The following is a 24,470-nucleotide window of genomic DNA, read 5'->3' on the forward strand; positions in this document are numbered from 1 at the left end:
GTGTGGAGTTTGCATGTTCTCCCTGTGTTCGCCTAGGTTTCCTCCGGGTGCTTTGGTTTCCCCCAAAGACATGTGGTATAGGTGAAATTGACCATAGTGTATGAGTGTGTGTATGGGTGTTTCCCAGTGATGGGTTGCGGCTGGAAGGGCATCTTCTGCGTAAAACATGCTGAAGTTGGTGGTTCATTCTGCTTTGGTGACCCCAGATTATTAAAAGTACTAAGTGGGGGAAAAAATGAATGAATGAATGAATGAAACAAACAAACAAACAAGTTGGAAGCCTACTATGTACATCAAAAAGGACCCACTTAGACTTTATCTTCTCTAACACTGCCATCTGGTGTTTAATCGTGAACCTTTTTTCTAGACGTATTAAATTAAAACTGATCATCTTATGATCTAAAAATGCATCTGTGTTGACTGTGACCTCCAAATCCCCAGATAAACTCCTGGAAAAAAAGATAAATTAAGCCGACATCACTCTTATCCGAGAAATGCTATTAATGGGTCCCTATCCAAAAGTATTAGCCAACAAATTCCTCGATTTAGAAGTCAAAAATCTGCAGTATTATTTTAATACCCTTTTTCCCCATTTAATTATCCACATAATGTGTCTCAAAAATATATTTAATATTCATCATCAACCGGAAGTCCACGAGCCCTTTCTCGGCCCCTCCTTTCTCTTCCGCTCAGATGTCCTTGTAGCTATGGAAACTCATCAGCGGCAGCATCCTCCAGATCGTCCACCCGCTTCTTCGTCTGGACAGCTAAGCTAAACCTGCATGTGAAACAGCGGCTCAAAATGGCGTTCGGCCGTCAAACGCTTTCCCTGGTGCTCTTCTGCTGGCTGTGTGAGTAGTGTTTCTCAAATCGCTATGGAGAAGCGAGGGGTTCTGGTGGTCGTGTGATGGCATTCTCGCGCTGACCCCTGCTGCTACTGCTTTACTACCGTTAGCCATTAAACGCCACACTTAGGTTTAGTGTAAACACTGTTTCAACGTAAGGTGAATGTTGTTTGTGGATAGGACTCTCCTTTTTATATCGTATTGCTTGTGGAATCCAATGGCTGTGTCTTAAAGCACGGCGTCCGCCTGCTTTGACAGCATTTCTGGGCGCGTTCGTTCGAATATGAATGTGTCCGAGGATTCTGTTCAGGGAGGGAAATGCTGTTCAATATCTGATCTTAGGTGTTGAAAGAGCTGTTTTTATCAGTATGTTCAATTCTCAGTATGCTTATGCATGTGTGTAGATTATTTAGGCTATTTTTAATCGGGTTAGCCTCGTGAGAATGAAGCACACTTTTAAAAATAGCCTACCTGTTACAGAAAATGTGTAGTAAATGTGAGCTGAATTGTGTTTTTGACACTCAATCGGATATTATTTGCAATTAAATCATAAACTAAATTGTTTCTCAATGCTGTAAATAAATAGTACGATACTAAATAATAGTATATATAATAATATAAAAGTATAGACTATATAAATATTATATTTTTGCCTTTCTGCTTTGAAAATGTATAGTGGGTGAGTTTTGTTACTTGCTATTTCTTTGTAAAGAATTGTGAATTTTATAAGCAATTTTTCAGTAAAATTTGTTTCTGCATTATTAATTTTGTATACTATTAAATAAATGTTTATTATATATATTTTTATTTCTGCATAAGTATGTCCAGCAAACACTCTTATTTTCATCTGTAGTTGCATTTATACTATTTTTCCTGAGAATTACAAAATTTTGTACCACCTCAAAAACCAGGCAGGTCACGGCTACTGACAGAGCCCAAGTGATGCTCATGCATGCATGTATTTAATTACATTTAATAAATAAGATTTTGTTAAGATTACAAGAATAATGCAGAATGTTTTTGTTTCAAGTAGCACAAATGTCATGATCTGGATAACACCAACCGCATTTTAAGCCAGAAAATCATCACACCAATAGATAAAAATACTAGTAGTGTTTATTAGGCATGGGCCAGTATAAGATTCTGACAGTATGAAAACCTTGGGTAAAAATATTATGGTTTTACGGAATTGTAATTACTGCTCTAAATATATTCTTTTTAAATGTCTGGGTTATAACAAAAACGTTTTCCTCTTTGAACAGTGTATTTTATCTTGAGAGACATTTAATATATTTTGGAACAGTAAACATGTCAGGGTAAATAATTCAGCTTCTGCTGTCTTTATTAGTTTCAAAAACACAGATTTTTTTTACAATTTAAAATGCCGTCTTTGGATATCTTTATTGCTGGAGATACTTTTTTCCTACAAAAAAAAGTAAATAAAAAAATCTAACATATACCTTAGGAATGGAAAATTTTGGTGGTTTTAAAACCTTGACATTTTTTAAACCACGGTATATTTTGAAAATGGTTATTGTCCCATGCCTAGTATTTAAATAAACTGTAAAACCCAACAGTACACTTTATCAAATGAAATGAGTATTGTTAACTCAAAATTGACAAAGTTAATACATTTAAAAATAGTTTTGACCTCAGTGTTAAAGGTAATGAGTTAATGAAATATACCGCATTACTTCAACCTAAATGGAGTAAGTTTACAGTACTCATATAGAGTTTTGAACTTAAATGGTTTGTAGCGATTGGTTTTCTCAAACGATTTGAGTTGCCTTAACTGGTTTTTCAGGACTCAGTTGGTTTGAATTCTCTTCATTTATCGGGTTTTACTGTGCTCAAATTGCTTCATTAACTCAAATGGATTAAGTTCACAGTACTCATTAGGATTAGTTTTTCAACTTAAATGATTTGTTGCAATGGGTTTCCTCAAATAGTCTAAGTTACCTTAATTTTTTGGGTTTTACAGTGTAATTAAAATTGGAGTTAATCTATATTCAGCACAAGTAAGGGTAGCAAATGAACTGTTTTGTTGATTCATTCATTGTTGAATAATTTCTATCTAGTATGTTTTTGAGCTGAGCTATTGCTGGATTACACGCATACAGGTCTTTTTCATGCTCATCTTAACACAATGTATCTTTGTGTAAGATGTGTGAAGTGTGAAGAGGTGTGAGTTCTCAAAGCCGCCACTGTTGGCCGAAGTGTCCTGAATACCAAACTGCTTTAAAAGGGACTCAACTTCAGCCTAATTTTAGGTCTTTTATTTCTTTTTTTGAGTTAGTCAGATCTGTGGAAAAGAGTTTTTCTTTTTGTAAACAGTCATGTGATAAAGAATGTCTTAAGTCAAAGATCACACCACCACCCCCTTCTCTCCCACTCGTTCTGTTTTCCTGCTCTTTTTAGGTCACTTCTTTTGTAAAGTCTGGAATCGCACTTTTAGTTGGCCTCTGTGTCGTTGGAATTGTTACAACAATCAGCTATTGTCTTGTAGGAGTAATTAAACACAAAATATGCTGTCAAAACAACTCTCATAATGAACACAAATATTAAGAGTGTGTGTGCATGGGGGTTGTATTGTTATAGTGTTTACAGAGAAAACAGAAATGTAATGATTTTGAATGGATGGTTTTTGTGTTACAATAACAATATGTGTGTATGTGTTCGTGTATGTGTGTGTAAAATAAAATTTCAGACAATTGCAGTGTTCACTGTAGAAAATTACATGAAAAAAATTAGTTGAATAAAAGACAATTTAAGCTTTTCATGTCAAAATGATTCTTAACTTGCAAACTAGAAAGAGGGCTTTAACATATTGTGACGTAAAATATTTTTGTTATGAAATTAACTTAAAATAAATAAAAACACAATCAAAAATTAAACTAAATTAATTAAAAAATGGGAATAAATAAAACACTTTTGCAAAAGAAAATTCATGTTTTTTTTTTTCCTGAAAATTTTTTTGTTTGTATGTTTAGTAATTAAAGTGAGATTCCGGACTCTAAATTAAAACTAAATCTTTAAGATCAGTAAATAAACATAAATTACAGATTTTGCAGTAGAAACACAGAATTATTTACCCAAACATAAAAAGTTTATATAATTATCTAATAAATTATGTAAAAAATCAGACGATCAATCATTAAGTGAAATCAAAACATAATTAATCTTTAATTTATTAGTCACACTTTATTTTAAAGTGTCATTGTTACATTGTATATATTAATTTAAATACTTATTTATTTTAAAAACTTAAATATTAATTAATAATCACATGTACTCAGTGTGGAAATTACAGTGGGGTTTGGGGAGGATGGAACCTCTCTAATTAATGCTTGATTCCCCCTGAAGGACATCAAAACAGGATGTATGGGGGGTCAGCTGTTTAATAGTAATAAATAGATTTCTTTTTGTGAATGCATAATCATGCCAACCAATGTTAGGAAAAATGTAATTCAACAGTCTGAAACTGGCAGTTCTAGAGCACCGAAAGACATCTTATGTATTCACAAAACATGTTTCTTGTAAAATAGGAGTTAAAATCTGCGTGTAGCTTAAAAAAAGAAAAATTAGACAGATAATTTGTATAGTTTGACCTACAGACCTTTAAAATTGTCCCTAAATATTCCTCAAAACACTAAATACTTATACATTTTATGAATAAATTATATGTAATTTATATACATTCAGAAATTTGATTCACTGTAGTATGTATTACCAAACCACTACCGAAAAAGTTAACCCCCTGATAGTCAATGTATAATTTCCACCCTGCATGTCACTGTATGGTTGGGGTTATAATGTGGGATAGATTTTGTGTTAAATGCATGTAAATTAACTGTAATTGCCATTGTAAGCACATGGAACATGTAGCAAGGGCACCTTAAAATAAAATAAATAGTGTTACCCATTTTTTCTGCAAAATTTTCTATCATGACTTAAGCTTTTCCTAGTTGGTAACACTTTACAATAAGGTTGTAACTACTTTAATGCATTTACTAACATGACATTTTTTTGTTTAGTGTAAATAGGACCTTTCTGACATTGACACAGCATTGCATGCAGTGACCGCATGCGTCTCAGCGGTGGATAATGTAGCTTGTCTAATCGGGAAATGTCAACAGCAGATGTAAAAATAGATCATGATGCATGCATGCGATGGGAAAATCAGCCTTGGAAAACGTCACCGGAAACCTTGAAGTTCTCCAGCTGTGGCAATATGACTCTTTGCTCCCCCGAAGAGCCTCTTCACTGTGTTTAAAATTGGCAGAATGTGCTGCATGTAGCTCTTCCTCATGCTAAAAGTCTAGGTGACGATAAAGTCACCACAGATGTTTGGCTTTTGATAACTGAAGTCCGTCTCATGCTTTGTAGAACTCCATATGGTAAGATTTTAATCTGATGCTTAAGCCACAGATTATCACATATGGATCACTGTAAATACACTCTGTGGATTTCGTGAGATTATGCGAAAGTGGAAAATGCATCTGGAAATAGCAAATGTCCTAAAACCCAAATTATTTTCTCATATGAAAGAGGTCTATCGGGACTGTCAGGCTTTGCCAAATAGTTTGTTCTTTTTATATATTTGTCTTTTTATGATGTCACATTGTTTGGCTTTCTGAAGTTGGTGTGGACAGACTGACAGTGAAAGAACACACAGCCTCACTAAATCTGTCTGTACATTTTCAAGAGAAATTTGTTCAGGGCTGGTGCTGTTTTCCCGAGATACTTGCAAAGTTGCAAATTTTTCCATGACAATGTCTATAAACATTACAAGATTTTGAATGATACAAAGTATGTGACGTAGAAAGTGTCTGAGCCATTTTTTAAATTCAGATGGTTTTCTTTTTTAACTCATACAGTATCTCTGGGGTGGAATTTATTGCGACTGAATCATACCCAGAGTAATGATTGCCATTATTTTCTCATACTTTTTTACCATTATATTGACAATATTTTTGTGTCATTCATTTTATTTAAAAAAATCTGAATAAATTGTCACCAAAATATTAATTGTTGCCAAATTTACCGTATTTGTAATTATTTAAATAATTATTAATGTTTATTAAAACTGGTTTGTTTAAAAGCATTAAAATATATTGTCTGTACTCACTTAGAAAATAATAAAAATATTCATTTTCAAAAAGGGGGTGTTCTTATTCATGCTCTACACTGTGTATATAATATATATATATATATATATATATATATATATATATATATATATATATATATATATATATATATATATATATATATATATATATATATATATATATATATATGCAAAATGTGTTTGTTATAATTATTTTTTTTTCTATATCATTTATTATTAGTATTGGGCATGTTCCTTTTTGAAGAGTAATTAGTTATAGATAATTGTTACTTCTCAAAAAAGTTAGTTAGATTTAGTAACTGAGTTACATAAGTCTACAAATACCTAATTACACAGGAAACTAACTAATCTACATGGGAAAGGACACTAATCTACACTATTTTAATGTTGTTGTGGAAGTATGTGGGAGACGTCCATAAAATTCAACATATCATAAATATTATCGAAAACATTCTTGCCTTTCACCTCACTGATGGAAAGTAGTAGTAACGAGGGAAAGTACTGCTTATATTTCGAGTTTGCCAAAGCTAACTTTGAACTTGTTATATTTGCTATCGTTCTGACTTCTGGTCATTGGTGTGTGTGACTGGGAGTGCTTGTGAACACCCACACTGCTCTAGAGTTGTTGCGATACCATTGATTCATGTTACGATACTATGCCAGCTGAATTATTCTGATACCAAGTAGTATTGCAATACTGTAATTCATAACTCAAATCTATTAAATAAAGATAATAGTCAGAAATAGTATATTTTATGTCATAATAGGGTTACTTAAATTAAATTCGTAATTTCATTATTATTTAAAAAAGTATTTGCACATCACTTGACCTAAAATGCTTTAGTTCTTGTTTATTTTGTAAATAACTGACCAACAAAAGTACTTTAAAATAAAGATATAAATTATACAGAATGAAATTTGTTACAAAAAGAGTATTTTTCCAACAAAATTAGGCTATATATATAGTAATCAAAAAGTGTTTCAATGTTTTCTGTTGGTGTTTGAGTTTTTCATTCATTGTTTTTTTTTTTTTGTCTTATCAGGTAAGAATCCAAAGTCATTCAAAATTTCACTTTTTTTAAGTTATTCTTGTTAAGAGAATTTTCAGTTGTTGAAGATACTAAATCATATTGACAAAAACAGAATTTAACTGATTCAGATGTGCGTTTTGACTGAACCATCAAAACATGTGCAATAGGCTACCATGAAAGATGTGAATGGTACAGTTTTGCAACTGTAAAAGTGCTTTACAGACTATTCAAATAAAATTTTATTTTTTATACATTTTCACATGCAACATTTTGTATTGTAGATAGACTGTTAATTACGATACTACTGTTTACAAACTACAGCGGCACCGCCAATATTTTGGAGCCATAGTATCATGATACTACCATAGTACCGGTAAACCGTGCAACCCTACACTACTCAGCCTCTGATTGGCAAATGAAGGAAATGTAGTCTATCTAAGCCAGTCATCATGTTCTCAGTTACACCATATTCACAATCATTACAGGTTGGTTATGTGACCCGCTTCATCCCTCAACACGATCACACACCCCAGAGAAAGAGAGGTCCTACTGTAAAGCAGAGAGACGCTGCTTGCAAGAAAACCGATTCAGTGTTGTCAATTATAGTAATTCGCATTTTATATTCAGTAACGACAAAGGCGTTGTAACAGTGGAAACTGTCATTCATTTGATTACTCATTACTGAAAAAAAGTATGGCCATTAGTAATGTAGTTTATTTATAGCGGCTGTTATTCCATTACTGTTTATTATATATACTTTTTGGACAGTTCTTGACAGACTTTTTCCTGTTGGTTTATTTGTTGCAGGTAACAGTGCTGCCTTTGCTGTAATACTCCGAACAACTGAGAAATCTGTGTGGGCAAATGAATTTGAGTGTAAGTCTTATATGCCACTCTTTTATTCCATTTCTTAATTAATATATGCATAAATTGATCAGCTGTCTTGTATCTTTAAAGCAATCGAACTGACCTGCTTGATAGAGTCCATTTCTACAAACAATCCTCGAATTGAATGGAAGAAAATAAAAAACGGTGTACCCAGTTATGTGTACTTTCAAAACAAAATATCAGGTAACATTCTTTCCCTCAGCAGACAACATCATTACGTTGATTACTAGTGCTTAAGTTAAAGTGCTTTATGTTCTCAGGTGACCTGGAGCACAGGGCTTTGCTGCGAGAGCCTGCAAACCTTCTGATACTGAACGCCAGCAGATCAGACACAGCACAGTATCGCTGCGAGGTGGCCGCCATTGATGACCAGAAGCCTTTTGACGAAATATTAATCAGTCTAGCTGTAAGAGGTACTGATGAAATACTGTCTCTTGGGTTTAAAAGGTTATTCCACTAAACATGAAAAATTGCACATTATTTACTCAGGATTTGTTTACCTTCCTTTGAATCAGTGAGCTGTTTACTCTAAACTCAATCTGAACGATCATTTGTACCCATGAGTTGTTTGTGGGAGACTCACTCTGAATAGACAGTTTGATTTAGTGAGTTGTTTACTGAAGACTACTTCTGAACGGTTCATTTAAATCAGTGATTTGTTTTACAGGAAACTTATTCTGAATGGATCCTTAGAAGTTGTATACTTGAGACTCACTCTGAATAGATCATTTGAATCAGTGATTTGTTTACTGCAGACTCCTGAACAGATCATTAGAATCAGTGATTTGTTTACAGGAGACTCACTCTGAATGGATCCTTTGAATCAGTGAGTTGTTTACTGTAATCTCACTCTGAACGGATTATTTGAATCAATGAGTTGTTTATGGGAGACTCACTCTGAATAGAAAGTTTGATTCAGTGAGTTGTTTACTGCTCTCCTTCCGAACGGTTCATTTAAATTAGTGATTTGTTTACAGGAAACTTATTCTGAATGGATCCTTAGAATCAGTGTGTTGTATACTTGTGAATCACTCTGAACAGGGGCCTGTTTTAGCAAGGAGGTTCAAACAACTCTGGGTTTAAACTTGAACTCTGATTTGATTTACCGAGAGATTAAACACTCAGAGTTTTCGGTTTCAGAATAGCGGATCTGAGTTAGGTCAATCAACTTTGAGTAGACCAACTCAAGAGTTAAGCGTGCACACAGTGACTATAAAAAGGCATTATCAATGGAGCGCAGATATTACAAGTTAAGCAGGTCGCACACCAGAAGCGCTGCGCAGCGCCATGCAATTTAGAATTCTAAACATAGGTTTCTATCAGGATACACACACCGGCGCCATAAGTCGGCGGCGCCCGGCCACGGCTCAGGACGCAGTTCATTTTTCAGCCGTGCCACAGAGCGCCATCTGATTAGTTTCATGTTAAATCTCATTCGAATGTGCGCGTCTGGTGTGCAATACTTTAAACTGTCATGTGAGCGCCGTGTTGCGGCGCCGAGCAGAGCTTCTGGTGTGCGACCTGCTTGACAATGGCAACATCTTAAAAAAAGAGATCACCATTTCTTTCTCCAGCTGAACTTGATGTGATCATGCAACATTATAGCAAATATGAGTGTATATATTTAAAAAGAAGCAACCATCAGTGAAAAAGAGACAGTTAGCCTGGGAAAACAGCTGCTCAAGTTAATGCGTAATTTTACATTTAAAATATTTAAATATTCAAGTATAATAAAATAAGTAATGTAATGAGTGTTGTTTATACATTTTTTCTAAACTTTTATACACATTTATCAGTTTTAATAGATTTAACAGTGCACTTGTGTGTCTGCCTTTTTTTATTGATCAAGTGATAGAGTTTGATACAACATTTAGAAGGTAAGCGGTACTAAAAATAATTTTTAGAAAGAATAATAATCCCATTAATCTAGTTACAGTACATGTCGAAGCTCAGTGAATTTAAGCTAATTATTTATTGTTCTTTGTGTGACTAAAAGATTGGCAATATCTATGTTTCCATCCAAATATATTACATAAATTTATGTGCAATACTGGAATATTGTATAAAAGATGCGAATAAAGCAGCGTTCCCATCCAACGAGTCAAAAGAACAAAATCGTCACTTCCTGATTAACTGGCGCCAAATATCAACAGTAAAAACAGAATTTACTGCGGTAGAAGAAGCTGCGTCACTTATTTCTTTATTTAATAAATGTACTTGCGCCTCAGAAGACAATGCTGACACACAATGAACACGTGGGGGCGTTTGAAGCCATGAGACGCGGAGACTCTTGACACGCTCCAGACGCTCGGAGGTAATTATATACACTAATAATCAAACAGTCAAGGCATTTTAAAATGACTAAAACAACATTTAAGACATGTTACAGTGTCCTCAGCCTGCTGGTTTGTCCATTCACACACATTTTCATCATCATATGATGACCTTTTTTTAATGTACATACTGTAATTTGTTCAGTAAAAGTTATTCCATCGTAGTTTATAAGCATATTTTCTATCAAATAAAAGTTTATCCTACTCAATTATGCTTGTGTTTTTTATGCATATTTTTAAAAGTTATGTGCATCATGATGTTTCTATCATTCGTTTTTATGCACATATCCAAAATGAGCTTTAAAATCGGTGGGTGGAAACGTAAGGCTAAGGCGAGAAATACCACTTTGTCTTTAAAAAAAGGGGAGGAGACCAACAGAAACTCTGAGTTTAAAGAATAAAACATGCTCCCGACCAGGTTAGGTTCACCGAGTAAGTTACCACAGTAACTGCCTCTGAGTTAAATTTACCTCTCTTTTAGAAACAGGCTTGACTTACCCTGCTTTCTCGAGTTCAACAAACCTGCCATTTTGAAAGGGAAACCCAGAGTTTCTCTCATTTCAGGGTTAAAACACTCTGAGTTTTTACTTAACCTCCTTTTTGAAACAAGCACCCGATCATTTAATTCAGTGATTTGTTTACAGGAGACTTGCTCAAAATGGATAATTTGATTCAAGGAGTTGTTTACTGGAGACTCCTGGACAGATCATTAGAATCAGTGAATTGTTTAAAGGTGATTCACTCTGAATGGATCCTTTGAATCCGTGAGTTGCATACTGTAGACTCACTCTGAACGCATCATTTGAACCAATGAGTTGCTTATGGGAGACTAACTCTGAATAGTTTGATTTTGTGAGTTGTTTACTGGACACTACTTTCGAACGGTTCATTTAAATCAGTGATTTTTTTACAGGAAACTTATTCTGAATGGATACTTAGAATCAGTGAGTTGTATAGTTGAGACTCACCCTGAACAGATCATTTGAATCAGTGATTTGTTTACAGGAGACTCATTCTAAATGGACAGTTTGATTGACTGATTTGTTTACTGGAGACTCCTGAACGAAACATTAGAATCAGTGATTTGTTTACAGGAGACTCACTCTGAATGGATCCTTTGAATCAGTGGGTTGTTTACTAGAGACTCCTGAATAGATAATTAGAATCAGTGTTTTGTTTACAGGAAACTCACTCTAAATGGATCCTTTGAATTAGTGAGTTGTTTTCTGTAAACTCACTCTGGACAGATCATTTAAATCAATGAGTTGTGTACTGGAGACTCCTTCTGAATAGATCATTTGAATCAGTGAGTTGTTTACTGGTGACTCACTCTGAATGGATCCTTTGAATCAGTAAGTTGTTTACTGTTCAATTCAATTCAAATCAGCTTTATTTGTATAGCGCTTTTACAATGTAGATTGTGTTAAAGCAGCTTCACATAAATGGTCATAGTTACTGGATCAGGGTAGTTCAGTTTTTAGTGTTTAAGTTCAGTTCAGTTTAGCTCAGTTCAGTGTGGTTTGAAGTCATTATTGAGAGTCCAAACACTGAAGAGCAAATTCATCGATGAGTAGCTTTTCAGATCCTGAACCATGCAAGCCAGTGGCGACAACGGAGAGGAAAAAAAAATTAACCAATAGGAGAGTGAAAAAAAAAACCTTGAGAGAACCAGACTTAGTTGGGCATATTCATTTTAATTTCTCCACTGGCCAAAAGTCTTGTGCAGAGCTGCAGTCTCAGCAGTGGAGGCTGGAAGCTGGCCTCAGGGAAGACTCGTCTGTCCCTGAAACGTCACTGGAATCGGTCTCATACTCTCCATTCCCCCATAACCAACAGCGCAGCAGCAGCTCAGGATACGGCCTGGTCCCGGATTTGGACACCTTGGGATCATCTCGTCGCTGGTCTTGGGTCCAATCAGTGACTCTGCATAATCTGAGCACCTCGGGATGAGTATCCTCAGGTGGAAATGGAGAATAAAGAGAATAATTTGCGTAGATGCTGTTCATAGTGTATATAAATAAGATGTACAAACTTGTGTGGAAACCCGCTAAGTGATGCATTGAGTGTATGCTTTACTAAACAGATAGGTCTTTAATCTAGTTTTGAACTGAGAGAGTGTGTCTGAGCCTCAGACATTATCAGGAAGGCTATAGAGTTTATTAGCCATAAAGGAGAAGGCTCTACCTCCCTTACTTGACTTTGCTATTCTAGGTACTACCAGAAGCCCTGAGTTTTGAGATCTTAAAGAGCGAGCTGGATTGTAGCGAGACAGAAGGTTGGTTAGATGAACAGGAGCTAGATTAATTAGAGCTTTATAGGTGAGAAGTAATATTTTAAATTCAATACAAAACTTAACAGGCTGCCAGTGTAGGGAGGATAAAATTAGGGTGATATGATCATATTTTCTAGACCTGGTAACTTTACTGTGAACTCACTCTGAACAGATCATTTGAACCAATGAGTTGTTTATTAAAGACTCACTCTGAATAGTTTGATTCAGTGAGTTGTTTACTGGACACTACTTCCGAACAGATTATTTGAATCAGTGGTTTGTTTACAGGAAACCTATTCTGAATAGATCCTTAGAATCAGTGAGTTGTATACTTGAGACTCACTCTGAACAGATCATTTGAATCAGTGGTTTGTTTACAGGAAACCTATTCTGAATGAATCCTTTGAATCAGTGAGTTGTTAACTGGAAAATCCCTCTGAATGCATCACTTGGATCAGTGTGTTGTTGACTAATAAAAAGAAGTCAGTCCAACTCACTAATAATCGTTCAGTGCCATGTGTGAGCCAATTTAACAGGTTAACTGATCAAATTCAGCTTGTTCACAAACTAAACACCATTATCTCATCACTCCACTCCAATTCAAGCTGAGGGAAACAATCTGTGTTAAGGCACCTCTGCTCTGTTATTATTTCATCATGCATTGGACCATCCAGTAACAAGCTGTGTGTGTGAGACAGGGCTTGAGATAACAAATCATCAGAAAGAATTTCTATTGTTACTCTGAATTGTGTATTTGCACTGAATTGTGTATTTGCACTGTGGCAATTTGATCAGATTTAATACTCATCTGGACCAGCTGGAATTGCCTGAAGACCAGCAGTCACAGGTCAGGCTGATCATTCGGAAAATCATCTGATTCTGGACTTCCTTGATTGTAGATCTTAAATGTGACAGGAAGTTTTTTAAATAACTAAAAGAAGAAAGTCATATATACCTAGGATGCATTGAGGGTGATTAAATCATGGACTAATTTGTGGGTGAACTAAGCCTTTCATTCTCTGAGTTTTAATCCATAAGTTGTCAGTGATGTTGTCCACGAGGACACTGATTGGACAGTTTGGACAAAGAGATTTCAGTGGGTTTCAGCAGACAGGATGGATTCACTGAGCTGATCAACATCATTCCTCTGGATGCACAATAATGTCTCAGATTATAATCTCGGTCTTACTGTTTGGAAGTTACATAAAGCCGCGAATGAATTTAATGCCATGCAGCTTTAGGTTTAATGTGAATTCAGCCTTCATTCTCTTAAATCTTGCTTAAAGTTGCCACAAAATGAAAACTCATTCTATCTGTCTTGTAAATGCATGTTATGGATATTATTTTGAACAATTCATCTATGCTTATGTTGGACTTGGCATGAAATGGACAACGCGATAATCTTTTTTTTTCCTATTTTGACGTAAGAAATGGGTGAAATAAGAGGAGAAGATCGAGGGAAAGTTATTTTGATTAAAGATTATAAGGGGCACATTCATTTTAAAAAGCAATGCTACACTTTAGTATTGCATTAAAATGGTCATTTTGTTCCATTATAATTTCATTGTGACTAAAATCAAAAGTTCTGATTGAAACGACAGATTTCTCCCTTGGTGAAACAAAATGCAAGTATTTACTGTGTTTTTGATAATACTTTTACATACAGATTCCTGTTGTCAAAACGATGTGTTTATAAAAGCCTGTTACGTGCATGCCAGGCCAGTAGATGGCAATCACAAGCTTGCACACATACAGTCCTGTAGTCCACCATCTTTTAATTTGTTCACAATTAGCATTAGTTCATAGATATATACATTAGATGTCGCCTACCCTGTTGTTGTCTATTGGAAGGAATACGTCAATAGAGCCGCCATTTTGAAACAAGGTAGCGCTCATTTGAAATGAATGTGGGACCAAGGTACAGTGGAGGACTGTGGCTATCCAAAGCCAGAGATTTACATATATACACATATATCTATGATCGGTAGTTTTCCTGGATGTTAGTATGCAATTTTTTTTTTTTTAATTACGAAAATTATAATTTTACATTACATTTTCGCACTGATGGATCAGTGATCGCTCTGGCATTCCTGACAAAAAGCTTGTGTTTGTGTGTACAGAATTGTACTATCCACCCTCCCTGTTAAATTTGATCTAATCCGTGTCCTGAAACACAGCTCCTCTCCTGCTTTCACTTGTCATACTGATGGAGGGAGCGATTCGTTTGTGAATGAATCTCCGTTATGAAAGACTCCTTCACTTAGCCGACAATAATACAAGTTTCTGGCAGCGCAGCATCTCGTTGTCATATTTCTTTTGCATTGTTTGCTGATTTTATAAAAAAACTAGCATAAGCCGAGTATTTAGTGCGAGTTAGAGCTACTTTGACTTATAGTGAATGCAGTAAGTGACTGTATCATCATCAGTAACACTACCTGTTTAGCACAAAAGTTCAGAACATACAAAAATGTAAAAAAACGTAATCTTACCTATGAAATGTTCTGCCTTTGTGCTTTGTTTTCTTTGTTTGCTCGTTACTACACCCGTAGACAGCGCTAAAGTCCCGCATCTTCACATTATAACACTGTCTTGACCTGGTCTTGACTAGTGCGGTTGAATGACATTTGTCCTGGGAGCACTGTACCAATGTGGCAGCGCTATTGACGCATGCTCAGGGTCCCTATGCGATATCTAGTGTATATATCTATGGCATTAGTTAAAAACAAAAACACTAGTAATTAATGATTATCCAAACATTCAAGGGTCCTGCATTTTGTTATTAAATTAACTATATTTCTATCTGTATCACATTGTAATGTAAATGTAAATGTAATGTGTATTTATATAGCGCATTTATTGTGTATGGCAATACACCCAAAGCGCTTCATAATCATGAGGGGGGGTCTCTCCACACCACCACCAGTGTGCAGCATCCACTTGGATGATGCGACGGCTGCCACAGGACAACGGCGCCAGTGCGCTCACCACACACCAGCTATTGGTGGAGTGGAGGGACAGTGATAGAGCCAATTCGGTGGAGAGGGGATGATTGGGAGGCCATGATCGTAAGGGCCGATAGAGGGACTTTGGCCAGGACACCGGGGTTACACCCCTGCTCTTACACGGGATTTTTAATGACCACAGAGAGTCAGGACCTCGGTTTAACGTCTCATCCGAAAGACGGCGCCCACTGACAGTTTAGTGTCCCCTTCACTTTTACTGGGGCATTAGGACTCACACAGACCACAGGTTGAGCGCCCCCTGCTGGCCTCACTAACACCACTTCCAACAGCAACCTAGTGTTCCCTAGTGGTCTCCCATCCAGGTACTGACCAGGCTCAGCCCTGCTTAGCTTCAGTGAGTAACCAGTCTTGGGCTGCAGGGTGACATGGCTGTGGCATTGGTTTGCTAGGTACTGGAGATCACTTTAGAATGGGATCAAATTGTCGATATGATCACTTTATTAGTAGCAGTTTAGCAGTAACTATTAGCTTATTCTAGTCCATAGAATGTGGATATCACTTTCACTTTAGAATAGGGGGTCAAATTTCCTTTATTAACACTATTAATGACATTCTAGCCTTAATTATTAGCTTGTTCTATCTAGTCAATAAATTTGAATATTCCCCAATAAGTGCCATAATTAATGTGAATATAACTTTCACTTTAGAATAGGGGCTCAAATTTCCTTTATTATCACTGTATAACTGACATTTTAGCCTTAATCAACTACTAGCTAGTTCTAGTCAATAAACTTGAATATTACTCAAGTGCTATTATAAACATGGACATAAGTTTAACTTTAAGACATGAGGTTAAACTATGTTTATTACACTATTTTAGCCAAATATAATTGCAAACAAGCAGTAATTAAACATAATTATTGCTTGTTCAGTTAACTTACACAATGAATCAAAGAAATAATATATGGCTTATCAAATTGTACATAATTGTTAAAATGACCTTACGTTCAGGTAATCAAGAATTATGTGTTTCTCATGCTTAACTGATGCATAATTTTGAACAAGTTAATTATGATTTACAAGTTTAACTAAGCTTAACTAATGCATAACTTGGGACCCTTAAAATGTTTAGCTAATCATTAATTACTAGTGCTTTTGTTTTTTTACTAATGCTTAATTGTGAACAGATTAACCATAAATTAATGCTTAACTAATGCATTATTTTGGACCCTTAAAAAAAATTTTACTACTTTTTCGTTGTTGTTTAGGCCCCGTTTAGTGCGTTTTAGAATGAAAACGATCTGCGTCCACACTAGCATTTCACCCAGCGTTTCTGAACAGCTCTCTGTCTACACCACACCACTGAAAATGCACATCACGTGACCACACACACACACACTCTGGCATGCGCTGCAGCATGTCTACCCAGATGAGAGCTGTGCTTTTTATCAAGGATCTACCGCTCTATCCAATCTCACTATATTTGTTAAACGTGATATTTAATTCATCTTATTGTCTATATCCAACCACATATTACCTGACTTTGGTCTTTTGAATCTATTACTTGTTCTCAGACAACGTGTTTTGGCTGAGTGCAAAGATAAGTTAATAATTAATGTAACCACAAACATTCTGTATATTGACTGATTGCTTGCCTTTATTTCCTATAATGTAAACTTATTGTTCGCTATACTTTTATAATGGCCGTTATTGATTATTAAAAGTTACATTCAGCAAAAGATAGCTTATGTTTCGTATTTTTTCACTGAAAATGAAAGGAGGAAGTGATGTTATAGGCTCTATTTTGTTATAAATATGCATACAGTGAAGGTGACGGTCATATAAATATGCAGCTACACGAACGTACGTAGCCAGTGTGATGTAAATAAGGCTATAAAGTACACTGTTCCCTTTAAAGATTTACCCGATGTGTCCTCGGGAGTTTGTTTTCCATATCAAACTTGCTAAGTCTGAACTTACAAGGAGAGGATGCGAGACTGAACTGTGTGTGTAGGCTACTTAATATTGAGGGAAAATCAGAGAGGCAAATGTCTGCAGCCCTGTCTCCGTTTTCAGATGTCTCTGTTTTCCCCCATCCACAATGAGACGGAGCTGCAGCGTTTTAGAATGAAAACGGCCTATTCAGCTTTTCCAAAATGCTCTGTTTTCAGCACTCAAAAACTCCAGCGTAGTGTGGACAAATACCGTAGCGAAACTTATTCGTTTTAAAATTAAATCGTATTGTTGTAAACGGGGCCTTAAGAGTAACCAAAGTACCTTTGAAGGAAAGTCTGTTCACTCAGCGGCCAAATTTGCAATGCCCCCCGATAGTTTGTTCAAGACTAAAGCCAGGCCTAAGTGAATGTGAGAATCCTGAAATCTTAAAAACTGCCTGATTACCTCGTAATTAAATTATATATTTAAAATCAGCAATAAAATCTAAGGTGACCTGTCCCATATAACTGTACACTGTAAAATGTAAAAATTTAAACTAATAACTTCAGCTTGGAACAACTACCTTAATTAGTTAATTTTCACTTCAGTTGTTATGGTTTTCATTAATAAATGAGTTCATTCTTTTGGATGTAAGAAGTTGAAGTAATTTGTTTAAGTTGATCCAATGAGGCTTTTTTCCGGTGTCGTTACTTAAGCACTAATTAATAGCTCTGTTTGCTACAGCTGTGCATGCACAAAGATTGGCAGGCCATACCAAGTGTTGTACTTTTCCTTATTCATAGTAATGAGAGCGAATCATCTTTGTATGTCTATAGTCTTTGGAGTAACGGCCCATAAATTAAAATCCAATCAAAAACTCAAAAATAAAAATACAGTCCCCATTTTACATTTTTAAATACATCATTATACATGTCATAATACAGGAGTAATTATCTGCTGCTAATTCCAACTTTTAGTCATTGTTATGTTTTTTTTTATCTGTTTTGTTGTGTTTGTGTTGCAGTGAAGCCTGTAATCCCCAGATGTAGTGTGCCAGATGCAGTTACTGTAGGTTCAAGCACTGAACTGCGCTGTATTGAGAACGAAGGCTTTCCTCAGTCACAGTACCAGTGGTTCAAAAACAGCGAGGAGCTGCCCGAGGACCCAAAAACCAGCAGCAAGTTCTACAATTCCTCATACATCATGAACATTGAGACTGGCTCTCTGGTAAGTGTTTGGGGCTATTATGCTAGCAAAACAACTTGTTTATTATTTTAAAATTAGAGGAGAGTCTGAAATGTCACCTTAAGTGCAAGAATAAATATTGGCTTCTTTTAAAAACTGTACATTTTCCTTTTCAGTAGGTAATAAACTAGTAGTTTGGAATGTCTAAATCCACAATACTCATAAACGAGTACTCATACTGTAAATACTAAGGATACACAAAAAGTACCAGAATAACCACCACTTATAGTGTGCTTATTATGAACACTATATTATGAGGCCACAGGTATAGTTGACTCAAAAATACACTCAAACCAGCAAAATGTAGGTTAGTTTTAGCTGAAACGGTGGCCATTGGCAGTTCAAACAATGTTAAGTCAATTACGAGTTAAACAAATATATACAAGCAAAACCAAAAAAGTTCAGTCTGTACAAGAAACATTATTTACAACATTATTACATTTAATCCACAGCTTCATCAAACAGTGCTTTTACAATAGACTATATCATGACCTTCCTTTAAAATAACAGAATATTACTGAGAATAGAATAATAGTAGAAAATAGAATAGAGTAGTACTGTTTCTTATCCTGAATGCTGCAACCTATATAAAATCATTGTAAAGAAACAGCATGAATGCAATTATGTATCAGGAAACTTGAGCTCCAGACTGCTGTGAATACTACTGTAGGACCATTTGCTGAGACTAACACTAAATGTGCATTTACGTTTAACATTAACTGCGATTGATCCACAGAAATTCCGGTCGGTAAAGAAAGAGGATGCGGGTGAATATTATTGCCAGGCCAGAAATGAAGCCGGATGGTCAAAATGTATTCGACAGAGCATGGAAGTGTGTAAGTGTGACCCCTTTTAACTTGATTAATATTTTATTAATTATTGATTAATATTTGAAATATTAATATTTGAAATATTTGAAATAATAATTGAAGTTTTAATATGGTATTCTTTATTATTAGTAGTAGTATTAGACAACATTACAACATTTATTTTTCAGTTTAAATGTAAAACAAAAGCCCATTTCTCATCTCGGAGCTGCAAAAATTAATTAAAAATGACTATTAAAGTAAACCTACACTGCAGGACTCAACCCACTAGTGCAAAGTTTAAACAGTTGACCAAACTTTGACCCTGAAGATAAATAATATTTCCATTTACACTTACTGTTTTGTAATGTATTCTTAATATTTAGGTGTTGTTTTCACGAGGTATGTCAACAACACACATAAGTACATTTAATGTAAATAATACATTTAAAAAATACCTATAGTTTTAAACATACAGTGATACAGTGCATCTGGAAAGTATTCATAGCACTTCACTTTTTCCACATTATTTTATGTGACAGTCTTATGCCAAAATGTATTAAATGTATTTATTTCCTCCAATTCTACACACAATACCAATATATATATATATATATATATATATATATATATATATATATATATATATATATATATATATATATATATATATATATATATATATATATATATATATATATATATATATATATACATACAATGAAATATATGTTTAGCACACGAGATCTAAGATGTGTACTAATTTTTCAATTTTGGATGAACTATTAATTTAAGCACAATTTTTTTTTTCTTTATCTAGATGACTTGGACATTGTGGGAATATTTCTGAAGGTTTTGGGTGGAGTTGCAGCATTTATTTTTGTCATTGTGGGAATTTGTCAAATTCAGAAAAGTGGTTACTGTTCCTGCAAAGATCACAGAGAAACCAAGTGAGTGAAAAAACATCATCTGGAAAGATAAAGTGGCAGATGATTAAATTGGCAGTTCATTCATTTTTTTGTGCTCTGTTTCATACAGCTACAAAGTACCCCAACATGAAAACAGGATGGAGTACACCACTCCAGATGAGGTATGGCTTTATAGATCTCTGACAAGACATTTATCATTTTAGTATTTGCATTAGTACCAGGGTATCTGCAGGGTTTTAAAAAGTCTTAAAATGTCTTAAATCTACTAAAATATTGTGTTGTAGGTCTTAAATCATTTTTAACATTCATTCATTCATTTATTTTCTTTTCGGCTTAGTCCTTTTATTAATTACTGGTCACCTCTGCGGAATGAACCACCATACAATCAAACTTTTAACTTTTTATTTGAAAATAGCATTTAATTACTTTCCTTTCAGTAATTTGTTAAAGTTTTCTATTTATTTGTTTATAAGTTTTCAATCTGGGCAAGGCAGTGGCGCAGTAGGTAGTGCTGTCGCCTCACAGCAAGAAGGTCGCTGGGTCGCTGGTTCAAACCTCGGCTCAGTTGGTGTTTCTGTGTGGAGTTTGCATGTTCTCCCTGCCTTCGCGTGGGTTTCTTCCGGGTGCTCCGGTTTCCCCCACAGTCAACGGACATGCCGTACAGGTTAATTGTGTAGGCTAAATTGTCCGTAGTGTATGAGTATGTGTGTGTGGATGTTTCCCAGAGATGGGGCATCTGCTGCGTAAAAACTTGCTGGATAAGTTTGTGGTTCATTCCGCTGTGGTGACCCCGGATTAATAAAGGGACTAAGCTGACAAGAAAATGAATGAATGAATGAAAGTTCTCCATTTATTTACTGCTGAAGATACTGACCTGACCTAGATTTTTTTATGATTCAATTATTATTCTTGTAGTTTTAAATGTGTTAAATTATAATCATTTTTGATAGGGCAAGTGAAAATCCTTTCCAAGTGAGATGTTCAAATAAAATCCTTAGCATTTATCCTGTTTAAGTCTAAAATTTCACTTTCAAATGTTTAATTAACTTGGTAAAACCTGCAGAAACCCCGAGTACACATCTAGGCTCCGTTTACACTAATACCTTTTAGTCTTAAAATGCATAACTTTTGCTATGGTTACGTCTTCCGTTCACACTAACTCAGAGTTTTCGAGTTCTGAAAACTGAGACTATTGAAAACTCTGAAGGGGCCATTTTCGTTTTAAAATGCTGCTGCTCCGTATCAGTGTGGATGGGGGAAAACAGAGACATCTGAAAATGGAGGTGTTGCTGCAGACAGTTGGTTATCTGATTTGGGCTTTTTCTTAATATTAAGTGCACAAAGTTCAGTCCTGCGGCCTTTCCTTAAGTTCAGACTTTGTCTGGTAAATGTTCAAAGGGAACAGTGTACATTATAATGTCATTCACATCACCCTGACTATGTTGTTTCACTATCAACAATAAAATGAAAACATGAGAAGGATAAGGAACTTCCTATTTTCATTTTGATATTAACAACTAAACAGATGTTAAAAAATGTTGAGGGCATCGTGTAGCTGCATATTTATATGACCATCATCTTCACTGTGTGCATATTTATAACAAAACAGAGTCTATAACATAACGGCCTCGATTCATTTTCAGTGAAAAGTACGAAACATACCCTCTCTTTTGCTGAATATCAATTTTAATAATCAGATAGATTAATCAGAGATCTTGTTAGATATAGACAAGATGAATTAAATATCATGTTTAACATCAATAGTGAAATGAGATCCAGCGGTAGATTCTTGATGAACTGTCAGAAGTGTGCTGCTCTTACCTGGGTAGGTGAGCTCAAAGCACCTGCTGACTGCCTGGAAACGTTTTTCGAGGTGTAGTGTGGACGGAGAGCTTTTCGGGAACGCCAGATGAACACCGGTGGTGGACGTGGATCATTTTAAAATTTAAACGCATTAGTGTGAATGGAGCCGATCACACCGAGCGCGCACTTACGTTTCAAAAACGCGAAGCGCACTGCACTGCCTTTTTGTTAACAAGAAAAAAAGGAGCGCTGTTCGATTTTTTTTATGTCGCTAGGCAACGATTGAATCAGCTGGATGTTTTGCAAGAGTGTTGCTGTTGATATTAATATAATTTTAATATCTAATAATATTGTGATATTCAAGATTTGTGAAGTCATACTGCTTGGATAACCCAGAACAGCAACCACAAGTGTCTCCTCCATTTTCAAAAGTCTCCCTTGTTGTCTTGACAACACAAACACTGAAGGCACCTCTACGGAAACCCAGCATCTGCTTTCATTTGATTGGAGAATGAAACAGACGAGAGTGACCTAACACGCTTTTTCCGCGCAGACTTTTTTTCAACTGAGAGCACACGGCGCACAAGGGCAAAAATGTGAGGCGCAGCAGGCGGTAGGGCGCATAAGCAACACGCAAAACACTCATAGCCTTTAGTAAACCATTCAAAAAAGGTGCCTCTCAACGCAAAAAATGTGTTCGGTGTGATCGACCCCTTTGAGTTCTTAAAATGTATTTCAATCAAGAATTGTTTGTTTGCTATTGTCAGTAAAGCTCATAGTGGTATTTGTGCAATCCTCAAAATAATCTCTGAGTAACATATATTTGACTGCGTTTTGTGGTTTGCCCCTGCAATGTCACTACAAATAACCTGATTACTCATCTTGTTTTTCCTCAGGGACATTTTCGCCACAAATCCTCCTTCGTCATCTAGAATCAAAGACGAGGAGATGTACGCTTCAGCTGTTTGAAAGCCTGAATTGTGAACTGTCTGATTTTATGCAGAGGTGCGACTTCATGGTTTGCCAAAGTTATTACTGAAATGAAAACTACTGTGTTAAACTGGGAATTTTTACTCCCTGTATTTTCATTTAGGCAAACAGGAATTAGTTAGAAATAAAACGTTTACATATAAAAGTTTTCAATACAGCATACTCTAATTTATAACAGTTATATGCATCTTATTAAGGTAACAAGTCAGTTTCGGCGAATCTTATGCAGTAACAAAAGTTGAGTTTTCAAATAATTGTGAATTTCTGTATGACTTAAAATGAGGCTAATGAAATGAGTTGTTATCATAGCAAGGTCTAAATTACATCCAGATGCTGCTGTATTTTTTTCCAAAAGTAGTCAACACACAATACCAGTGCAAGAATTTACTTCTTCAAGGTAAATGTGGTATATCCCACTGGAAATATAGTGTGTGTGACTATGTGAAGAACCCTGTCAGTGTAAATGTGTACAATGCCATGCCAAGACTGTTCATCTGGGTCACTTTTTGACGAGGATTTCATGTGTTAGTGTTTTAGTAGCATTTCGTTCACAGACAGTAGATTCGTAGCATTTCAGTTTGAGGTTTAATCAAACATCTCGGTAAAGTCAGTCGACTTGGTTGTGCAAGATGATTCGTTTATTTAGTTTCGTTTTCGAAATACTCCTCTAGATACAGATTACGCACTTGTGGCTTTTTCAGAGTGCCATTTCTGTGTTTAAGTGACCTTCAATGCTTTATAATTGTTTTATACGTTTTGGACATATTGTCCAGGTTTTTTGACTGGGTGTTATTGTTTTAATCTATTTATAATATATACATATATAAACTCGTACATTGTAGTTCACTTCAGAATAGTAGACTGTGGGCCTTGTCACAAGAATAAACATGATAATGTGGAAGTAATCAACATCGTCTTTTATTTCATTTTGTTTTCAAAATATGAACCAATACTGTGTATCTACAGTAATATGACCATCAAATTGACTTTGTTTTGATTAATTACTGTGGAAGTGAGTTATTAACTTGATATTTGACAACCAGAATTTGAAATAAACTCATTATTTGCATCAAATTTTCTTTCAATTTTATAATTATTTTGAGGCACTATGAGAATATATTTGTCTTCCTCTTGGCATGTCCCACTGTCAAAAACTATTTTCAAAACTGTTCATGAAAAACAGCCTTGGTTCGGTTATTGAACCTCATATGCCATCTTAATAGTTACATCCAACAAATAGGCAAATATAATGGATAAGCCTATGCAAAATAAAGGGCCAGATACTTTATATTTAAGTAT

General features: G+C 35.3%; 1 protein-coding gene across 1 annotated transcript; it reads left to right on the forward strand.

Annotated features, from left to right (window-relative positions):
• Positions 1 to 691: 691 nt before the first annotated feature.
• jam3a (junctional adhesion molecule 3a) lies at positions 692 to 24,245 on the forward strand. Its single transcript, XM_021466393.3, has 9 exons — positions 692 to 851; positions 7,815 to 7,883; positions 7,965 to 8,078; positions 8,156 to 8,308; positions 18,423 to 18,625; positions 19,380 to 19,479; positions 20,270 to 20,399; positions 20,488 to 20,539; positions 23,078 to 24,245. Exons 1-9 carry the CDS (start codon positions 803 to 805, stop codon positions 23,111 to 23,113), a joined length of 906 nt encoding a protein of 301 aa, XP_021322068.2. The 5' UTR covers positions 692 to 802; the 3' UTR covers positions 23,114 to 24,245.
• Positions 24,246 to 24,470: the final 225 nt, after the last annotated feature.

This window comes from Danio rerio, chromosome 15 (genome assembly GCF_049306965.1).
Source record: "Danio rerio strain Tuebingen ecotype United States chromosome 15, GRCz12tu, whole genome shotgun sequence".
NCBI classification, from domain to species: Eukaryota; Metazoa; Chordata; class Actinopteri; order Cypriniformes; family Danionidae; genus Danio; species Danio rerio.